General features: G+C 46.4%; 1 protein-coding gene across 1 annotated transcript; it reads left to right on the top strand.

The window, feature by feature from the left end:
- Positions 1-10,290: 10,290 nt before the first annotated feature.
- On the top strand, positions 10,291-16,231 carry LOC143963740 (uncharacterized). The gene is made up of 4 exons (XM_077473466.1): positions 10,291-10,380; positions 10,754-10,861; positions 12,813-14,579; positions 15,961-16,231. Exons 1-4 carry the CDS (start codon positions 10,315-10,317, stop codon positions 16,042-16,044), a joined length of 2,025 nt encoding a protein of 674 aa, XP_077329592.1. The 5' UTR covers positions 10,291-10,314; the 3' UTR covers positions 16,045-16,231.
- Positions 16,232-18,765: the final 2,534 nt, after the last annotated feature.

Below are 18,765 nucleotides of genomic sequence, written 5' to 3'. Positions count from 1 at the left end.
GGTACTCTGATGGCCTGGTGACAGGTACTCGGGTACTCTGATGGCCTGGTGACAAGTACTCAGGTACTCTGATGGCCTGGTGACAGGTACTCGGGTACTCTGATGGCCTGGTGACAAGTACTCAGGTACTCTGATGGCCTGGTGACAGGTACTCTGATGGTTTGGTGACTGGTATTTGGGTACTCTGAAGGGCGGTGACAGGTACTCAGATGAACTGTGACAGGTACTCGGGTACTCAGATGGGCTGTGACAGGTACTCGGTACTCTAATGGACTGTGACAGGTACTCGGTACTCTAATGGACTGTGACAGGTACTCGGTACTCTAATGGACTCTGACAGGTACTCGGTACTCTAATGGACTGTGACAGGTACTCGGGTACCCTGATGGGCCGTGACAGGTACTCGGGTACCCTGATGGGCCGTGACAGGTACTCGGGTACCCTGATGGGCCGTGACAGGTACTCGGGTACCCTGATGGGCCGTGACAGGTACTCGGGTACCCTGATGGGCCGTGACAGGTACTCGGGTACTCTGATGTGCCGTGACAGGTACTCGGGTACTCTGATGTGCCGTGACAGGTACTCGGGTACTCTGATGGGCCGGGACAGGTACTCGGGTACTCTGATGGGCCGGGACAGGTACTCGGGTACTCAGATGAACTGTGACAGGTACTCGGGTACTCAGATGGGCTGGGACAGGTACTCGGGTACTCAGATGGGCTGGGACAGGTACTCGGGTACTCTGATGGGCTGGGACAGGTACTCGGGTACTCTGATGGGCTGGGACAGGTACTCGGGTACTCTGATGGGCTGGGACAGGTACTCGGGTACTCAGATGGGCTGGGACAGGTACTCGGGTACTCTGATGGGCTGGGACAGGTACTCGGGTACTCTGATGGGCTGGGACAGGTACTCGGGTACTCTGATGGGCTGGGACAGGTACTCGGGTACTCTGATGGGCTGGGACAGGTACTCTGATGGGCTGAGACAGGTACTCGGGTACTCTGATGGGCTGGGACAGGTACTCGGGTACTCTGATGGGCTGGGACAGGTACTCGGGTACTCTGATGGGCTGGGACAGGTACTCAAATACTCTGATGGACTGTGACAGGTACTCTGATGGACTGTGATTGACAGGTACTATGAGGGGTGGTGACAGGTCCTCTTTATTGGGGGTGGGGGGGGGCAATCAGTATGTTTGGTGTACACTGTATGCGGTAACGAGATGTTACCGCAATCTCCTCCTCACACACGATCGGTGTGTGAGGAGGAGAACCCGGTAACATCCCGTTACCGCGGTTTGTTTACATTTTAGTGATCGGCTGTGAAAGGATCACAGCCGATCACGTGGGTAAACAGCCAGCCAATGGCTGTTTACCAGTGTCGGTGACGAGCAGTGTTCCCGGGGAACACGCCGTCACCGACGTGCACGCGCAGCGCGCTCGCGATCGCGCGCATGCGCCGTGCACGTAGGGGGTGTGACCATCTGTGATCGGCCGTGACTTCATCACGGCCGATCACGTGGTAAACAGCCATAACGAATGGCTGTTCACCCCCTTCGGTGGCGAGCGGTGTCTCCGTGACACGCCGCCACCGAAGAAACAGGGATGCGCGCGCACGATCGCGCGCATCCCTGTTTAAACGGGAGGCCGTCATATGACGGCCTCCCGCCACAATAGCTGCGCCGCCTGGCCGTCATTTGACGGCCGGCGGTCAGCAACTAGTTAAACCCAAAACCAAACTGCGGTTCCAGGAAGATTTAATGCCAAAACACACACATAGCGCGTGCTCTTCAGGAGCCGGCACTACACTGCTCACAATAAATTATAGGAACACTTTGAAAGCACATCAGATCTCCATAGGGAAAATAAACTCATGCTGGATATCTATACTAATATTGACTGGGTAATGTGTTAGGAACAAAAGGATGGCCACATCGTTTGATGGAAATTAAAATCAACCTACAGAGGGCTGAATTCAAAGATACCCCAAAAATCTAAGTGAAAAATGAAGCAGCAGGCTAGTCAATTTTGCTGAAACTTCATTGCAGCTACTCAGTAGTTTGTATGCCCCCCCCCCCCCCCCCCCATGTGCTTGTATGCATGCCTGACAATATCAGGGTATGCTCCTAATGAGACGAATGGTGCCCTGGGGTATTTCCTCACAGATCTGGAGCAGGGCATCACTGAGCTCCTGAACAGACTGATGTGCAACCTGGCGGCGTTGGATGGACCAAAACATATTGTCTCAAAAATGTTCTATTGGATTTAGGTCAGGCGAGTATAGGCAAATCATTCATTATCAACTCCTTCGTCCTCCAGGAACTGGCTGCATACTATTACCACGAGACCAGGCATTGTGCACCAGGAGGAACCCAGGACCCATTGCACCAGCGTAGGGTCTGACAATGAATCTGAGGATTTCATCCCAATACCCAATGGCAGTCAGGGTGCCATTGTGTAGCCTGTAAAAGTCTGTGCACCTCTCAGTGCATTTGCCTCCCCAGACTATCACTGGACCCCCAAACTCATCATGCTGAGCAATTTTACAAGCAGCATAACGTTCTCCGCTGCTTTTCCTGACCTTTTCACATGTGCTCAGGGGGAACCTGCTCTCATCTGTGAAAAGCACAGGGCACCAGCGGCGGACCTGCCAATTCTTGTGCTCAATGACATGCCAATTGAGCACGATGGTGCCAGACAGTGAGCACAGGGCACACAGGCCATTCTTAAGATTGGTCAGACATTCACACCAGTGGCCTGCTGGAGGTCATTTTGTAGGGCTCTGGCAGGGCTCATCCTGTTCCTTCTTGCACAAAGGAGCAGATACCAGTCCTGATGTGGTAAGGACGTTCTGTGGCCCTCCCAGCTTTCCTAGAGCAACTGCCTCTCCCCTGGAATCTCCTCCATGCTAGAGACTGCTGGGTGACACAAACCATCTGGCAATGGCACGTATTGAGGTACCATCCTGAAGAAGTTAGAGTGCCTGTGCAATCTTGAGAGGGTCCAGGTCTCAACTCATGCTACCAGTAGTGACCCTGACCCTAGCCAAATAAAAAAAATAAAAAAAATAAAAAAAAAAGTCAGTGGCCTCCATCTGTATAACCATTCCTGTTTTGGAGGTCACCTCATTGTTGCCCATTGAGTGCACCAGTTAATTTCATTAACACCAGAGCATCTGAAACTAATTAACAATTCCCTCTGCTACTTAACTGACCAGATCAATAGCCCAGTAGTTTGACTTGTCAGTGCCACGTATTAGTGCCATCTGTCATCAGTGCCATGTGTCATCAGTGCCACGTATTAGTGCCATCTATTATCAGTGTCACGTGCCATCAGTGCCACGTATCAGTGCCGTCTGCCATCAGTGCCACGTCAGTGTCACGTGTCATTGTCCTGGTGCTCCAGGGCCTTCAAAAGTGTAATAGGTAGTCAACAAGTTAGATGTGTAATTTATGCTCCTAGAACACGTGACGGCGCTCCCTGCATGTTGGGTCTCTCTAAGTGGCCAGGCTGTGAAAAAGTCCCACACATGTGGTATCCTAATACTCAGGAGGAGTTGCAGAATGTATTCGGGGGAATTATTTGTGGTATACACATGCCATGTGAGAGACATAACCTATTACAATGACAATTTTGTGGGGGGAAAAAAAAATCTTAATGTTGCGGAGAATTGTGGGAAAAAATGACAACACCAAAAACCTCACTATGCCTCTTACTAAATACCTTTGAATGTCTACTTTCCAAAAAGGGGTCAATTGGGGGGTATTTGTACTTTCCTGGCTTGTTCGGGTCGCAAGAAATGAGATAGACCACCAGTACATCAGATGTGATCAATTTTTTATGATTTGCAGGACAAATTTTCACAAAGACCAAATAATATCCACTAATTTGGGTTATTTTTACCAAAGATATGTAGCAGTATAAATTGCGGCCAAAATTCATGAAAAAAAATTAATAATTTGCAAAATTTTATCACAGAAACAAAGAAAAATGCGTTTTTTTTTCCAACTTTTCGGTCTTTTTTCATTTATAGAGCAAAAAATAAAAAACCCCAGAGGTGATCAAATACCACCAAAAGAAAGCTCTATTTGTATGAAAAAAAGGACAAAAAATGAATTTGGGTACAGTGTTGTATGACTAAGTAATTGTCATTTAAAGTGTGAGAGCACCGAAAGCTGAAAATTGGTCTGGGCAAAAGGGGGGTTTAAGTGCCCAGTAGGCAAGTGAGTAACATTTAATTATTAATTTATTAAATCTAGGCAAATATAAGGATATAAAAAATATATATTTTTTTTTATACAAACAAGCACAATATTGCAGCATGTAGCTGTCAGTAATGTTATGTAATGTAATGGGTGCTCATGTTATGTACTGGTCTATTTTTAGACATTTGACAGTTATATGGACTCTGACCAACTGACATCACTTGTCAGTTGGTGAGGGTCAAAGGTCAGATATGAGATCTGACCTTTGACCCTCACCAACTGACAAGTGATGTCAGTTGGTCAGAGTCAGGTCAGATCCTATATAAGGCAGCTCAGCCCCGTACTGGCTGTCAGTTGTTCTTGACTATCGCAGCGGTAAGTTCATTTCTACTTCCCTCCTGGATTCTGGGGGCAGAGCTACACTTGGTATACACATCACCATCTGAGATTACAGAATTACCTTACATTAACATAAGATTTATCAAATCCAGGCAAATATAAGGATATAAAAAAAAAATATATATATATATATATATATATTTTTTTTTTTTTTTTTTTTTTTTTTATTATCTATAGCTATCTCCTAAACAAATAGTAACCATCCCAAAAAAAAAAAACTCACTACCAGGCACCCAAACAAGCACAATATTGCAGCATGTAGCTGTCAGTAATGTTATGTAATGGGTGCTCATGTTATGTACTGGTCTGCTTTCAAACATTTGACAGTTATATGGACTCTGACCAACTGACATCACTTGTCAGTTGGTGAGGGTCAAAGGTCAGATCCCATATAAGGTTGCTCTGCTGGGTGTCAGCAAATATAAGGATATAAAATATATATTTTTTTTATACAAACAAGCAGAATATTGCAGCATGTAGTTGTCAGTAATGTTATGTAATGGGTGCTCATGTTATGTACTGGTCTGCTTTCAAACATTTGGCAGTTATTTTCAAAGCTTGGCTAAAAAGTGTTTACACTTACACAGGGGAAGGTTTCCATTTGTTGGGACCAATCACCAGGTCCAGGGCATAAATCATTGGTCTGGCCCTGGGGATTGATCTGTCCTCTAACGAATCCAACCTCCGCTCGCGCCCCCTGCCCACGCGGAGGGAGGGATGTACAGGTACGCCCATTTGCCCACTCATGCCATTCTGCCGGCGTACACATACATGCGACGGTCGGGAACTGGTTAAACTTATATTGATCTATATAGGGCTTTGAGTTCATGAAGCTGGTTACATAAAGACAAGGATGTCCGCTTTCCCTTATTTTCAAACCTTAGTCATAATTGTCATATTTTTAAAAAACAGCTGATTTTTTTTTTTATGTGAATTATAAATCCTTTCATTTAGAGTCCTTCAGTATAGACAATATGAGCCAAGACAGTACAGCCAGCCATAAAGCCATCATTTGTACATAGACAAGTCATTGTGTTATAAGGACAAGGACAGAGCTGTGGGTTAGAAATGATTCCCATATCTATCAGATTTTTAAAAAATATTTTATTTTATATTTTCGGTATTTTTATTTTTATATTTTACCACCGTTACATAACATTATATGATGTTTGTCACTGAGCCAGTAAATTGCAGCTAGCCATATAGAATATGTACACAGAGAAGTCATTGCACTACATAGGGTGATGGGTCTTAACAACGACTTAGCTGTGCGTTTATAAATGATTCTGATATCTATCTATTTACCAACCATTCATCATTGCATAGCATAAGCGCCCATTACATAACATTGCATGTTCATTACATAACATACAGTACGTTGAATAAAGTTTAAAAAAAAAAAAGCCATCCGGCAAAGGGCAGCGGCTTATACAGTATGAGGCAGTGCTGCCCTCTGCTGGATTTCATTTTTTGCTAACCCTCCTGGCGGTAGATTTCCCTCCATAATTCTGTTGGGTTTTCAATATGTTTTATAAAGAATTTGTGTCTCCCCCCCCATGTCTCCCTCCATATTTATCATTCTTTTTCTTTTTCTTTCCTGCAGATACCTGAGCTTTTTTGCGAAGGACTAGCGATAAAGACAACACTTTGCTGTTCCTGGAAGATTAGTAGTTACACCACTTTAGTAACTTCTATTCCAGTAACAAGAGGGACTTACTATCAGCCCTCACAGGGACCTTGCTATACAATGCCAGGTCCCTTTACCTCTACTGTAAAGGGAGAGACTTGCCATCAGTCCTCCCAGGGACCCTATAACAACACAGGTCCCTACAACACTCCCATAACTGGAGGGACTTTCCACCAGCCCTCCCAGGGACCCTGCCATAAGACCGCAGGTCCTGACACCACTCCTGTAAACGGACGGGCTTTCCATCAGCCCTCCAAGGGACCCTGCCATAAGGCCGCAGGTCCTGACACCACTCCTGTGACTTACCATCAGCATCCCAAGGACCAGTTACCAACACAGGCCGTCATATTGATGGACACTTCACATCCAGTGCCAAGTCAGCGTATCAAGATGAGATCGAGGACCACTCCACGTGGTAAGTGTTAGTGTCTCAGCAGAATAAAAAAAAACTGTCAGGCATTGACTGTCTATTCAAAATAAAAATAAAAAAAACTTCAGATACACTCTAATTAATTTACTCTGTGGTCTGAAGCTCTGCATTGTACCATTTCAGAGTGGCACATCTCTATTAGAGTACTAGAAAATAGACATGTGCAGAGTAAAATATTTCGTTTCGGAATTTCGTTTTCGTCCGAAAAATTAATTTATTTAGTTACTCCCGAAATTCGTTTTTATTTATTTTGTTTTTCGTTCAAAAATTGCATTCGTCCGAAAATCCACATGAATTTCGGTCGAATCTGTCTTTGAAGGCTTAGTGCCGGTTCACACTACCGCGACTTGTCAGGCGACTTAGCCGCCTGACAAGTCGCGCTCCGTTCTGTACTACGGAACCGTTCTAATAGGAGCGACTCAAGTCGCTCCGACTTAGAAAAAGGTTCCTGTAGTATTTTCGGGGCGACTTCAGGCGACTTGCATTGACTTCTATACAGAAGTCATTTTGCAAGTCGCCGCTGAAATCGTGTGCAGGTCGCGTCTGTGAGACGCGCTGCAAGTCACGTCGCCCCTGTGTGAACGGGCACTTATGGTGTCTGTCGAATGTATAAAGAAGATTCGACGGAGCTACTATATAGCATACTTCGTGTGAACTTTAGAACCCTATTAAAGTCTATGGGACTCCAACGTTCAAAATCTAAAGTGCTAATTTTAAAGACTAATTTGCAAGTTACTGTCCTAAAAAGTGTTTGGGGACCCGGGTCCTGCCCCAGGGGACATGGATCAATGCAAAAAAAAGTTTTAAAAACGGCCGTTTTTTCAGGAGCAGTGATTTTAATAATGATTAAAGTGAAACAATAAAAGTGTAATATTCCTTTAAATTTCGTAGGGGGGGTGTCTATAATATGCCTGTGAGGGGGCTCATGTTTCTGGTGCTTTGATTTTGATAAAAAAATAAAAAAATAAATAAAAAAGCGTGGGGGTCCCCCAAATTCAATTACCAGGCCCTTCAGGTCTGGTATGGATATTAAGGGGAACCCTGCCTCAAGTTTAAGAAAAAAATTGACGTGGGGTTCCCCCTAAATATCCATAACCAGACCCTTCAGGTCTGGTATGGATATTAAGGGGAACCCCGCGTCAAATTTAAAAAAAAATTGACGTGGGGTCCCCCTAAAAATCCATACCAGACCCTTTATCCGAGCACGCAACCTGGCAGGCCGCAGGAAAAGAGGGGGGGGGCGAGAGAGCGCCCCCCTCCCTCCTGAGCCGTACCAGGCCACATGCCCTTAACATTGGCAGGATGCTTTGGGGGTCTGCGACCCCTCAAAGCACCTTGTCCCCATGTTGATGAGGACAAGGGCCTCATCCCCACAACCCTGGCCGGTGGTTGTGGAGGTCTGCGGGCGGGGGGCTTATCAGAATCTGGAAGCCCCCTTTAACAAGGGGACCCCCAGATCCCGGCCCCCCCCTGTTTGAAATAGTAAGGGGGTACAAAAGTACCTCTACCATTTCACAAAGAAAGTGTAAAAAATAGTTAAATAAGACAAACACACTTTTGAAAAATTCCTTTATTAAAAATAAAAAAAATAAAAAAAAGATTCCAGCGGTGGTAATCCACTCTTGCTATCTAGCGACGGACGATCATCTCTCCGGGTTCCAGCGACGCTGATCTCATCCAGCGCAGCGAATCCATCCACCTTCTGTCTCAACTGAGGAGACACTGCAGGGATTCCGGGGGCCTGACGTTTCTTATATACGGAGGACGGGGCCACCCGTCACCTGACCCCGCCCCCTCTGACGCAAGGGGAAACCCGGGGTTCCCCGTGACGTATGGGTGATCCCGCCCCCCCTCTGATGTAACGGAAACCTGCCTGTGTTACATCAGAGGGGTGCGGGGTCACCCATACGTTACAGGGAACCCCGGGTTTCCCCTTGCATCAGAGGGGGGCGTTGTCAGGTGATGGGTGGCCCCGCCCTCCGTATATAAGAAACATCAGGCCGCCGGAATCCCTGCAGTGTCTCCTCCGTTGAGACAGAAGAAGGATGGATTTGCTGCACTGATTCAGATGAGCCATCGCTGGAGAGATGATCGTCCGTCGCTGGATAGCAAGAGTGGATTACCACCGCTGGAATCTTTTTTTTATTTATTTTTTATTTGTAATAAAGGAATTTTTCAAAAGTGTGTTTGTCTTATTTAATTATTTTTTACACTTTCTTTGTGAAATGGTAGGGGTACTTTTGTACCCCCTTACCATTTCAAACAGGGGGGGGGGGGCGGGATCTGGGTATCCCCTTGTTAAAGGGGGCTTCCAGATTCTGATAAGCCCCCCGCCCGCAGACCCCCACAACCACCGGCCAGGGTTGTGGGGATGAGGCCCTTGTCCTCATCAACATGGGGACAAGGTGCTTTGAGGGGTCACAGACCCCCAAAGCATCCTCCCAATGTTGAGGGCATGTGGCCTGGTACGGTTCAGGAGGGAGGGGGGGCGCTCTCCCGTCCCCCCCCTCTTTTCCTGCGGCCTGCCAGGTTGCGTGCTCGGATAAAGGGTCTGGTATGGATTTTTAGGGGGACCCCCACGTCAATTTTTTTTTACATTTGACGCGGGGTTCCCCTTAATATCCATACCAGACCTGAAGGGTCTGGTTATGGATATTTAGGGGGAACCCTACGTCAATTTTTTTCTTAAATTTGAGGCAGGGTTCCCCTTAATATCCATACCAGACCTGAAGGGCCTGGTAATTGAATTTGGGGGACCCCCACGCTTTTTTTAAATTTATTTATTTATTTATTTATTTTTTTATCAATGACTTTCAATGAGTGTTCTCTGTATTACAGAGCCGACAATTCATAATAGCTGCGAGTGATTTTAAAGGACTTTTTTTCCTGCATAAATGACACTTTGTGCAGGGACAGTTCTAAGCACCAGAAACATGAGCCCCTTCACAGGCATATTATAGACACCCCCCTCCTACGAAATTTAAAGGAATATTACACTTTTATTGTTTCACTTTAATCATTATTAAAATCACTGCTCCCGAAAAAACGGCCGTTTTTAAAACTTTTTTTGCATTGATCCATGTCCCCTGGGGCAGGGCCCGGGTCCCCAAACACTTTTTAGGACAGTAACTTGCAGAATCTTTTCTCTCTGTCAAATCTTTTTTCTCTGTCGAACATTTTCTCTATATAATCTTGGACTAATAGAGGTAAGGTTAGGCACATTCGACCACAGGTTCTGTAGACAGATTGTTATTGTCAGAGTCACGTCAAATCTCCTATTCTGTATCGAACTGTTGTAACAAGGAAAATGAAAATAAAGCATTTATTTATGTCGGATCTTTCGTTTTTTCGGATTCTGTGCTTTCGTTATCGTTTGTCAAAACGAAAACGAAAATAGCTGAAATTTGGACGAAAATGCATTCGGACGAAAGCGAATGCACATGTCTACTAGAAAGCCCCATTATTATCAGAGCCGGACCTATTCTCTGAGATCTGTAAGACATTTGTGCACCCGCCATGTCTTGCTCTACATTTCTCATTATATTTTTCTTTTCTGCAGATTATCAATCAAGCGCTAGATTACGTATACTCATGAAGAGGAGAGGTCTAGCTGTACCACAGCAGGTGGCAGTCTTTGGGACAACAATAACATTTGAGGTAAGTACAAGCCAATTATAATTTCCATCATAAATACAAGTTTCTTATATAAAAAGTATGTGGGTGCGGGGAACACATAGAGATCTCACCATCATACATATACAGGAGAACATGTAGAAATCTCACATCACACATATACAGGAGAACACGTAGAGATCTCACCATCACACATATACAGGAGAACACGTAGAGATCTCACCATCACACATATACAGGAGAACACGTAGAGATCTCACCATCACACATATACAGGAGAACACGTAGAGATCTCACCATCACACATATACAGGAGAACACATAGAGATCTCACCATCATACATATACAGGAGACCATGTACTCCCTCTCTAATGTTATTTTTTTCTTTGTCTATAGGCCACAGAAGTAGAAGCCATGGATTTCATTGATGGCAGGACTTCCTTCTTCAAAACTGCACTTCAATGTATCTCCGCAATGCCTCAATATGCCAGAAAGTCTTTGGAAGTGAGTATAGTCTCTATCTCTAAGGCCGCGTACACACGAGAGGATTGTCCGTCCAACTTAGTCCGCTGAAACGTGTTTCAGCGGACAATCCGCTCGTGTGTGGGCTTCAGCGGACAGTCTAACGGACTAAGTCTTTCGGAATTTCCGTAATTTTGTCCGTCCAAACTTGGTTTCAGCGGACAGTCCGCTTGTGAGTAAGCAAGTTGGACGGACTAAGTATGGCGCATGCTCAGAAAGGATTTACACGGCCGAAGGTTGCATTGCAGTGTATTGGACGTCGTATTTCTAGTCCCGTCGTACGTGCTGTACACGTCATCGCGCAAGCTTTCAGCGGACTGTCTGTTCATCGTATGTGGTCAAGTCCGTTCATTCAAAAGTTGGACGGACTGTCTGTCGGATTGTCTGACGAACTTAGTTGGGCAGACAATCCACCCGTGTGTATGCGGCCTTATTCTCTAAATTCATAAACTACAAGTATGGTCCATACCGTAACACTGCAGTTTATTGTAAAGCCTATATGGGAAAAAGTATATCTGCTTATTCTCTACCTTTAGCTTCCGCACTGCGGGGGATGACCTTACCATCTCAGGAGAGTTTTCTCATGCTATTTGGTTACTCAGCACTCCCTAGGATCTCACCAGGGGAACCGTACCTAGGCCCCACATGGAAGTCGGGAGTATGACCCCATACACACTATTAGATTTTTCTGCAGATTTTTGTCTTCAGATGTACCAAAAACCATATAATATGAGGTCAAACCTTAAGAGTTTCAATATGTATGCAATCAGGCAGGCCCTTGCACTACATGGTTTTGATAAATCTGAAAACAAAAATCTGCAGAAAATCTAATAGTGTGTATGGGGTCTAAGGTAAATATAGATAAAGTGATTGAAAAGTCTCCTTTTAAAAAAAAACAAAAACAAACATGTTATACTTACCTGCCCTGAGCATTTGGTTTTGCACAGAGTGGCCCGGATCCTCCTCTTCTCGGGTCCCTCTTCTGTGATCCTGGCCGCTCCCTCCTGTTGAGTGCCCCCACAGCAGGTCAGCTTGCTATGGGACACCCAAACCGAGTCAGAGCTTCCTGTGTCCCTTCAGACACAGACCCCATGACCTGGCCCTGCCCCCTCTCTCCTGATTGGCTGACTGAATTTGACTGACAGCAATGGGAGCCAATCGTGTCATGCTGCTGTCTTAGCCAATGAGGAGGGGAGTCCTGAGCAGCTGAGTAGATATGTGCAGAACGAAAAAATTTGTTTTGCTTTGATTCGTTATTTACATAAATTTGTTTGGTTCAATGAGTTTCATTTGTTTCATTTTCGGAATTCGTTTTATTTATTTGTTTTTCAAATCCTTTCGAAAAGTTTTTGTTTTCAAAATCGATTTCGAAATTTGCAAAACTATTCGAATTCAAAAACATTTCCAAAAATAATAGAATAGAAAACATTTTTTTTCTATTCTATTCCTTTATTTTCTATTCTATTGTATTCTCTTTGGAAATTGGAAAACAATTCGGATTCAAAAAACAAATTCAAAAAGTTTTCATTATTTTGGATTCGTTTAAATCCATTACTTTTCCAATTCGGAAACTTGGATATGTCCAAATTTCCAAATAACGAAAATTTGGCCGAATTTTATTTCGGAATGAAACGAACCGCACAGGTCTACAGCTGAGACACTCCTGCAACATGGCTGGATAAAGCTGGGGTTCAGGTAAGTATGGGGGGGCTGCTACACACAGATGTTTTTTTTTTCATCTTAATGCATAGAATGCTTTAAGATAAAAAAAAATGACTTTACAACTCCATAGTGCACAATTGTGGGGGTGGGGAGCAAAATAAAAAAAATGGACCTTGTTTTCTGTTGAAAATAACAACAATTTTAGTGATCACAATACACACACACCTTTTAAGATATGTGGAAAATAACAATTTTTTATCTCTTTTTATAGGAACTGAGATGTGAAGATTACATGAGGGCAGCAAGCAGGAGACAATTTGCAGCTGCAAGTTCGTTGCCTGCACCAGTGGTGGCTGCAAGTTTGTTTCCTAAACGAATGGCGGCTGCAGTTCAGATCCCCGCATCAGTGGCGGCTGCACGTCAGATCCCCGCATCAGTGGCGGCTGCACGTCAGATCCCCGCATCAGTGGCGGCTGCACGTCAGATTCCCGCACCAGTGGTGGCTGCACGTCAGATTCCCGCACCAGTGGCAGTTGCCACCAAAAATCGCAGGCTTTTCAGAATTAAAGATGTAAGCATGACTGATCTGTCCTCCCGGGGACCATATGCAGCTGCACGTCAGATCCCCGCATCAGTGGCGGCTGCACGTCAGATCCCCGCACCAGTGGCGGCTGCACGTCAGATCCCCGCACCAGTGGCGGCTGCACGTCAGATCCCCGCACCAGTGGCGGCTGCACGTCAGATCCCCGCACCAGTGGCGGCTGCACGTCAGATCCCCGCACCAGTGGCGGCTGCACGTCAGATCCCCGAACCAGTGGCGGCTGCCAACAACAATCACAAGCTTTTCAGAATTAAAGATGTAAGCATGACTGATCTGTCCTCCCGGGGACCATATGCAGCTGCACGAAAGATCCCCGCACCAGTGGCGGCTGCAGATCAGATCCCCGCACCAGTGGCGGCTGCACGTCAGATCCCCGCACCAGTGGCGGCTGCACGTCAGATCCCCGCACCAGTGGCGGCTGCACGTCAGATCCCCGCACCAGTGGCGGCTGCACGTCAGATCCCCGCACCAGTGGCGGCTGCACGTCAGATCCCCGCACCAGTGGCGGCTGCACATCAGATCCCCGCACCAGTGGCGGCTGCACATCAGATCCCCGCACCAGTGGCGGCTGCACATCAGGTCCCCGCACCAGTGGCGGCTGCACATCAGGTCCCCGCACCAGTGGCGGCTGCACATCAGATCCCCGCACCAGTGGCGGCTGCACATCAGATCCCCGCACCAGTGGCGGCTGCACGTCAGATCCCCGCACCAGTGGCGGTTGCCACCAAACGTCGCAGGCCTTTCAGACTTGAAAGTATGATTGATCTGTCCTCCCAGGGACCAGATGCAGCTGCAAGTCAGATCCCTGCACCAGATGCGGCTGCCACCAAAAAACGCAGGCTTTTAAGACTTGATACAAGCATGACTAATCTGCCCTCCCAGGGACCAGGTGCAAGTAAGATCCCTGCACCAGTGGTGGCTGCACGTCAGATCCCCGCACCAGTGGCGGCTGCCACCAAACGTTGCAGGCCTTTCAGACTTGCAAGTATGATTGATCTGTCCTCCCAGAGACCAGATACAGCTGCAAGTCAGATCCCTGTACCAGTGGTGGCTGCGGGTCAGATCCCCGCACCAGTGACGGCTGCACGTCAGATCCCCGCACCAGTGACGGCTGCACGTCAGATCCCCGCACCAGTGACGGCTGCACGTCAGATCCCCGCACCAGTGACAGCTGCACGTCAGATCCCCGCACCAGTGACGGCTGCACGTCAGATCCCCGCACCAGTGACGGCTGCACGTCAGATCCCCGCACCAGTGACGGCTGCACGTCAGATCCCCGCACCAGTGGCAGGTCCCACCAAAGTTTGCAGGCCTTTCAGATTTAATGATGCAATCATGACTGATCTGTCCTCCCAGGGATTAGGGAAAAAGAGTTGCAGCAACGCCGTCCAGCAATGCAACAATACAACAAAGCGAGCCTCGGAAATGCCTTCTAAAGTGAGTATAGTCCCCTAATTGTTTTGAATAGATGGACTACAACTTTATTCCATACCATAACATAGCTCCCAACTGGCCGTGATTTCGAGGGACTGTCCCTGATTTCAAAAAAAGTCCCTCTGTCCCTCTTGCCTCCTCATTTGTCCCTCATTTTGGTTTGATCTATATAGTTGTATATAAATGTTCTTTTTATCTTTTTTTTCCCAGTGCTAAACTTTTCATTCATAATTTTTTTACATTTCTGCATTTGTAAATGCCAAAAGCCAATATAAAGGAATAGTAGTGCTAATAAAAAAAAAAGCACCCTCTCCAGGGGACCTTGCTGTACCATCGCAGGTCCCAAAACCACTCCAGTAACTGGAGGGACTTCCCGTCAGCCCGCCAAGGGACCCTGCTATACCACCGAAGATTTGGCTGCTCAATGACCAGGCCATTTTTTTATTTCAATACGGCACTATGTCGCTTTAACTGACAATTGCGCGGTCATGCGACGCTGTACCCAAACAAAATTGACATCCTTTTTTTCCCACAAATAGAACTTTCTTTGGGTGGTATTTGATCATCTCTGCAGTTTTTATTTTTTGCGCTATAAACAAAAAAAGAGCAACAAATTTGAAAAAACACAATATTTTATACTTTTTTCTATAATAAAAATCCAATTTTTTTTCTCAGTTTTAGGCCGATATGTATTCTACATATTTTTGGTAATAAAAATCGCAATAAGCGTATATTGATTGGTTTGCACAAAAGTTATAGCGTCTACAAAATAGGGGATAGATTTATTGCATTTTTATTTCTATTATTTTATTTACTAGTAATGGCGGCGATCTGCGATTTTTATCGAGACTGCAACATTATGGCAGACACATCGGACACTTTTGACACATTTTTGAAACCATTGACAATTATGCGGCGATCAGTGCTATAAATATGCACTGATTACTGTGTAAATGTCACTGGCAGGGAAGAGGTTAACTGTATTCCCTGACTGTGTGTGCTAACTGTAGATTGAAGGGACTGACTATAGGAAATGACAGATTGTGGTTCCTAGCTAGTAAGAACTCACGATCTGTCTCTCCTCTCCTCACAGAACAGGGATTTGTGTGTTTACACTCACACGTCCCTGTTCTGCCTTTCGTGCCCGCAATCGCGTGCGCCCCGGCAGTCATTGCGACCGCCGGCCATGAGCATCGACACCCCCCAAGTACAGCGCATCTGCTGTGCCGCTTAAAGGAGCCGACATACAGCTACGGTGGCTCGCGGGATAATGCCGACCTGTTGCAGTATAATGACGGCGGCTGCTCGGCAAGTGCGTAACGTAAAAAAGAAATGTAATTTTAAGATAAGTGGATCAGAACTAATTTTCTCTTCTTTTTTATAGGACGTGAAATGCAAACAAACAAAAGTAAAGAGGAATGTTCACTTCTGTGAAACGGTAACCATCTTCTGGTTACATGGTACTTAAATGGTACACCAGCGCTTCCTCTATTGTCATCACCTAAAGGAAATTTCCACTTCTAAAGAGCTGTGCAGGGAAGCTGCTCCCACAGATCCCACCTATTCTGACAGGCTGTCACAGGAAGAGAGAAATATAGGGGCATGGATGGTGAGAGAAAGAAAGAAGGATGAAAAGAAAGAAAGAAGGAAAGAAAAAGAAAGAAATGAAAGAGAGGGGGGTGGGGGGGAAATAAAGAAGGAAAGATGGAAGGGAAGAAAGAAGGAAAGATGGAAAGGAAGATGGAAGGAAAGAAGGGAAGAAAGAAGGAAAGATGGAAAGGAAGATGGAAGGAAAGATGGAAAGAAAGAAATAGAGGGGGTGGAGTGAGAAGGGAAAAAAAGATGGAAAGAAAGTAAGAAATGAAAGAGAGGGGGGTGGGGGAGAAATAAAGATGGAAAGGAAGATGGAAGGAAAGAAAGAAAGAAGAGGAGAAAGATGGAAAGAAAGAAATAGAGGGGGTGGAGTGAGAAGGGAAAAAAAAAGATGGAAAGAAAGTAAGAAATGAAAGAGAGGGGGGTGGTGGGAGAAAGAAAGAATGAAGTGCACAGAACCTCCTTTCCTCCCTCTCTCCGCAGCACATAGAGACTCTACTAATCCTTTACCTGCTATCCTGCTTGACTGCATTGGTACTTCACCTGCTGCCCAGCCACATTCCACTGATCCTTTACCTGCTGACCAGCCTGATACGCCACCAGCTATCCAGTCTGACGCCACTGCTCCTCTACCTACTGTCCACTCTGACTCTACTAACCCTTTACCTGCTATCCAGCTTGGATCCATTGGTATTTCAAGTGTTGCCCAGCTATATGCCACTGATCCTTTATCTGCTGACAAGCCTGATGTTGTTTATATACCACCTGCTGCCCAGCCTGCCTCTGCTAGTTTTGTGTCTGCTGCCCAGTCAGTCTCTGGTACTATGGTCAAGATATCACCAGCTCCAGAGGTCTAAAACAGCTGCATCTCCGTGCTTGTTGCATGCCTGGCATGGGTTACCCATTTGGTCTTAGATTCCCATAGACAACTATGATGAGCTATTTGCTTATGTTGTGCCAACGCTTGGAGGTCCACATTTCTGCTTTTTATTTACAGCTCCAGTAGTAGAGGTGTTCTGGGTGAGGGCAGATTTCCATCTGACTTTTGTCCTGATCCAGTTGTAATGTGTGCCTCTGCGACTCCAAGCTTATTAGGGGACCTATGCTGGGGAACCAATTCCTTGGAAAGACCTGGGTGACTGGTAAAATGAAAAGCAGTATGGGTTAAGGGACTCCAAATAGTCCATATGATCCCAGCATTGGGATATTTTCTGCCTTGTGGAGCTGCAAGATCCAAGTGTTGTGCTTCTTAAAGGATCTGATCTGCAGGGAACTTAGCCAGCTTCCAGACCCAGGTGGCAGGGCACTCAGCCAGCTTCCAGACCCAGGTGGCAGGGCACCTAGCTAGTTGCCAGAACCTGGAGGCAGGGTTTCTAACAGACTGAAGGACTATCAATTTTCAAATGTACCTTTTATCATATTATAGGGCACTTTTAAAGCAGAACAGGTTGCTTTCAACCAAACTATAAACACATCATATGGCTGGTGTCATAGCTGATCACCTATACAACACCATGTGAACTGCAGATCAAACAGAAATTAAGATGGAAGCTTCCTTGCATGTAAAGGATAAGGGGTCAGTGGTTGTAATTGTAACCACCAACAATGGTGCCCCCAAGCATCGATGTCAGTGGACCTGAACCTCGGTAATATTATGCCTATTTGGATGCACTGTGCCCACATGGGTGTACTAGAGAGCCGCAACCTCGGAGCTGCCTTGCAGCGCAACATCCACACCTCCCGTGGCTCTGGTGAAGACCAGGTGGCTCCTTAGACCCTGTGACTCTGACACACCTCCGTTTGCATGCGGTCACACTGCTCCAACTCAAGGGTCAGTGCCCATCTGCAGCCTCACAAGTGCCATCAGTGCAGTCTCACCATTGCCATCAATGCAGCACCCTCACCAATAGCCTTCAACGCAGCACCCTCACCAACAGCCTTCAATGCAACAGCCTCACCATTGCCATCAATGCAACAGCCTCACCATTGCCATCAATGCAACAGCCTCACCATTGCCATCAATGCAACAGCCTCACCATTGCCATCAATGCAACAGCCTCACCATTGCCATCAATGCAACAGCCTCACCATTGCCATCAATGCAGCAGCCTCACCATTGCCATCAATGCAGCAGCCTCACCATTGCCATCAATGCAGCAGCCTCACCATTGCCATCAATGCAGCAGCCTCACCATTGCCATCAATGCAGCAGCCTCACCATTGCCATCAATGCAGCAGCCTCACCATTGCCATCAATGCAGCAGCCTCAACATTGCCATCAATGCAGCAGCCTCGCCATTGCCATCAATGCAGCAGCCTCACCATTGCCATCAATGCAACAGCCTCGCCTTTGCCATCAATGCAACAGCCTCGCCTTTGCCATCAATGCAACAGCCTCGCCTTTGCCATCAATGCAACAGCCTCGCCTTTGCCATCAATGCAACAGCCTCGCCTTTGCCATCAATGCAACAGCCTCGCCTTTGCCATCAATGCAACAGCCTCGCCTTTGCCATCAATGCAACAGCCTCGCCTTTGCCATCAATGCAACAGCCTCGCCTTTGCCATCAATGCAACAGCCTCGCCTTTGCCATCAATG

This window comes from Lithobates pipiens, unplaced genomic scaffold (genome assembly GCF_037356315.1).
Source record: "Lithobates pipiens isolate NorthernLeopardFrog02 unplaced genomic scaffold, aLitPip1_a1.2 Scaffold_8, whole genome shotgun sequence".
Lineage (NCBI taxonomy): Eukaryota > Metazoa > Chordata > Amphibia > Anura > Ranidae > Lithobates > Lithobates pipiens.
Note: the sequence above shows the minus strand (reverse complement) of the source record. Positions and strands in the feature narration are given on the sequence as shown.

What these genes read in the sequence shown, in the direction of transcription:
- LOC143963740 (XM_077473466.1), top strand. Translation starts at nt 10,315, where the DNA reads ATGAAGAGGAGAGGTCTAGCTGTACCACAGCAGGTGGCAGTCTTTGGG. An exon ending in GGACAACAATAACATTTGAG is followed by an intron (nt 10,381 to 10,753) that starts GTAAGTACAAGC and finishes CTTTGTCTATAG; the next exon opens with GCCACAGAAGTAGAAGCCAT. An exon ending in ATGCCAGAAAGTCTTTGGAA is followed by an intron (nt 10,862 to 12,812) that starts GTGAGTATAGTC and finishes CTCTTTTTATAG; the next exon opens with GAACTGAGATGTGAAGATTA.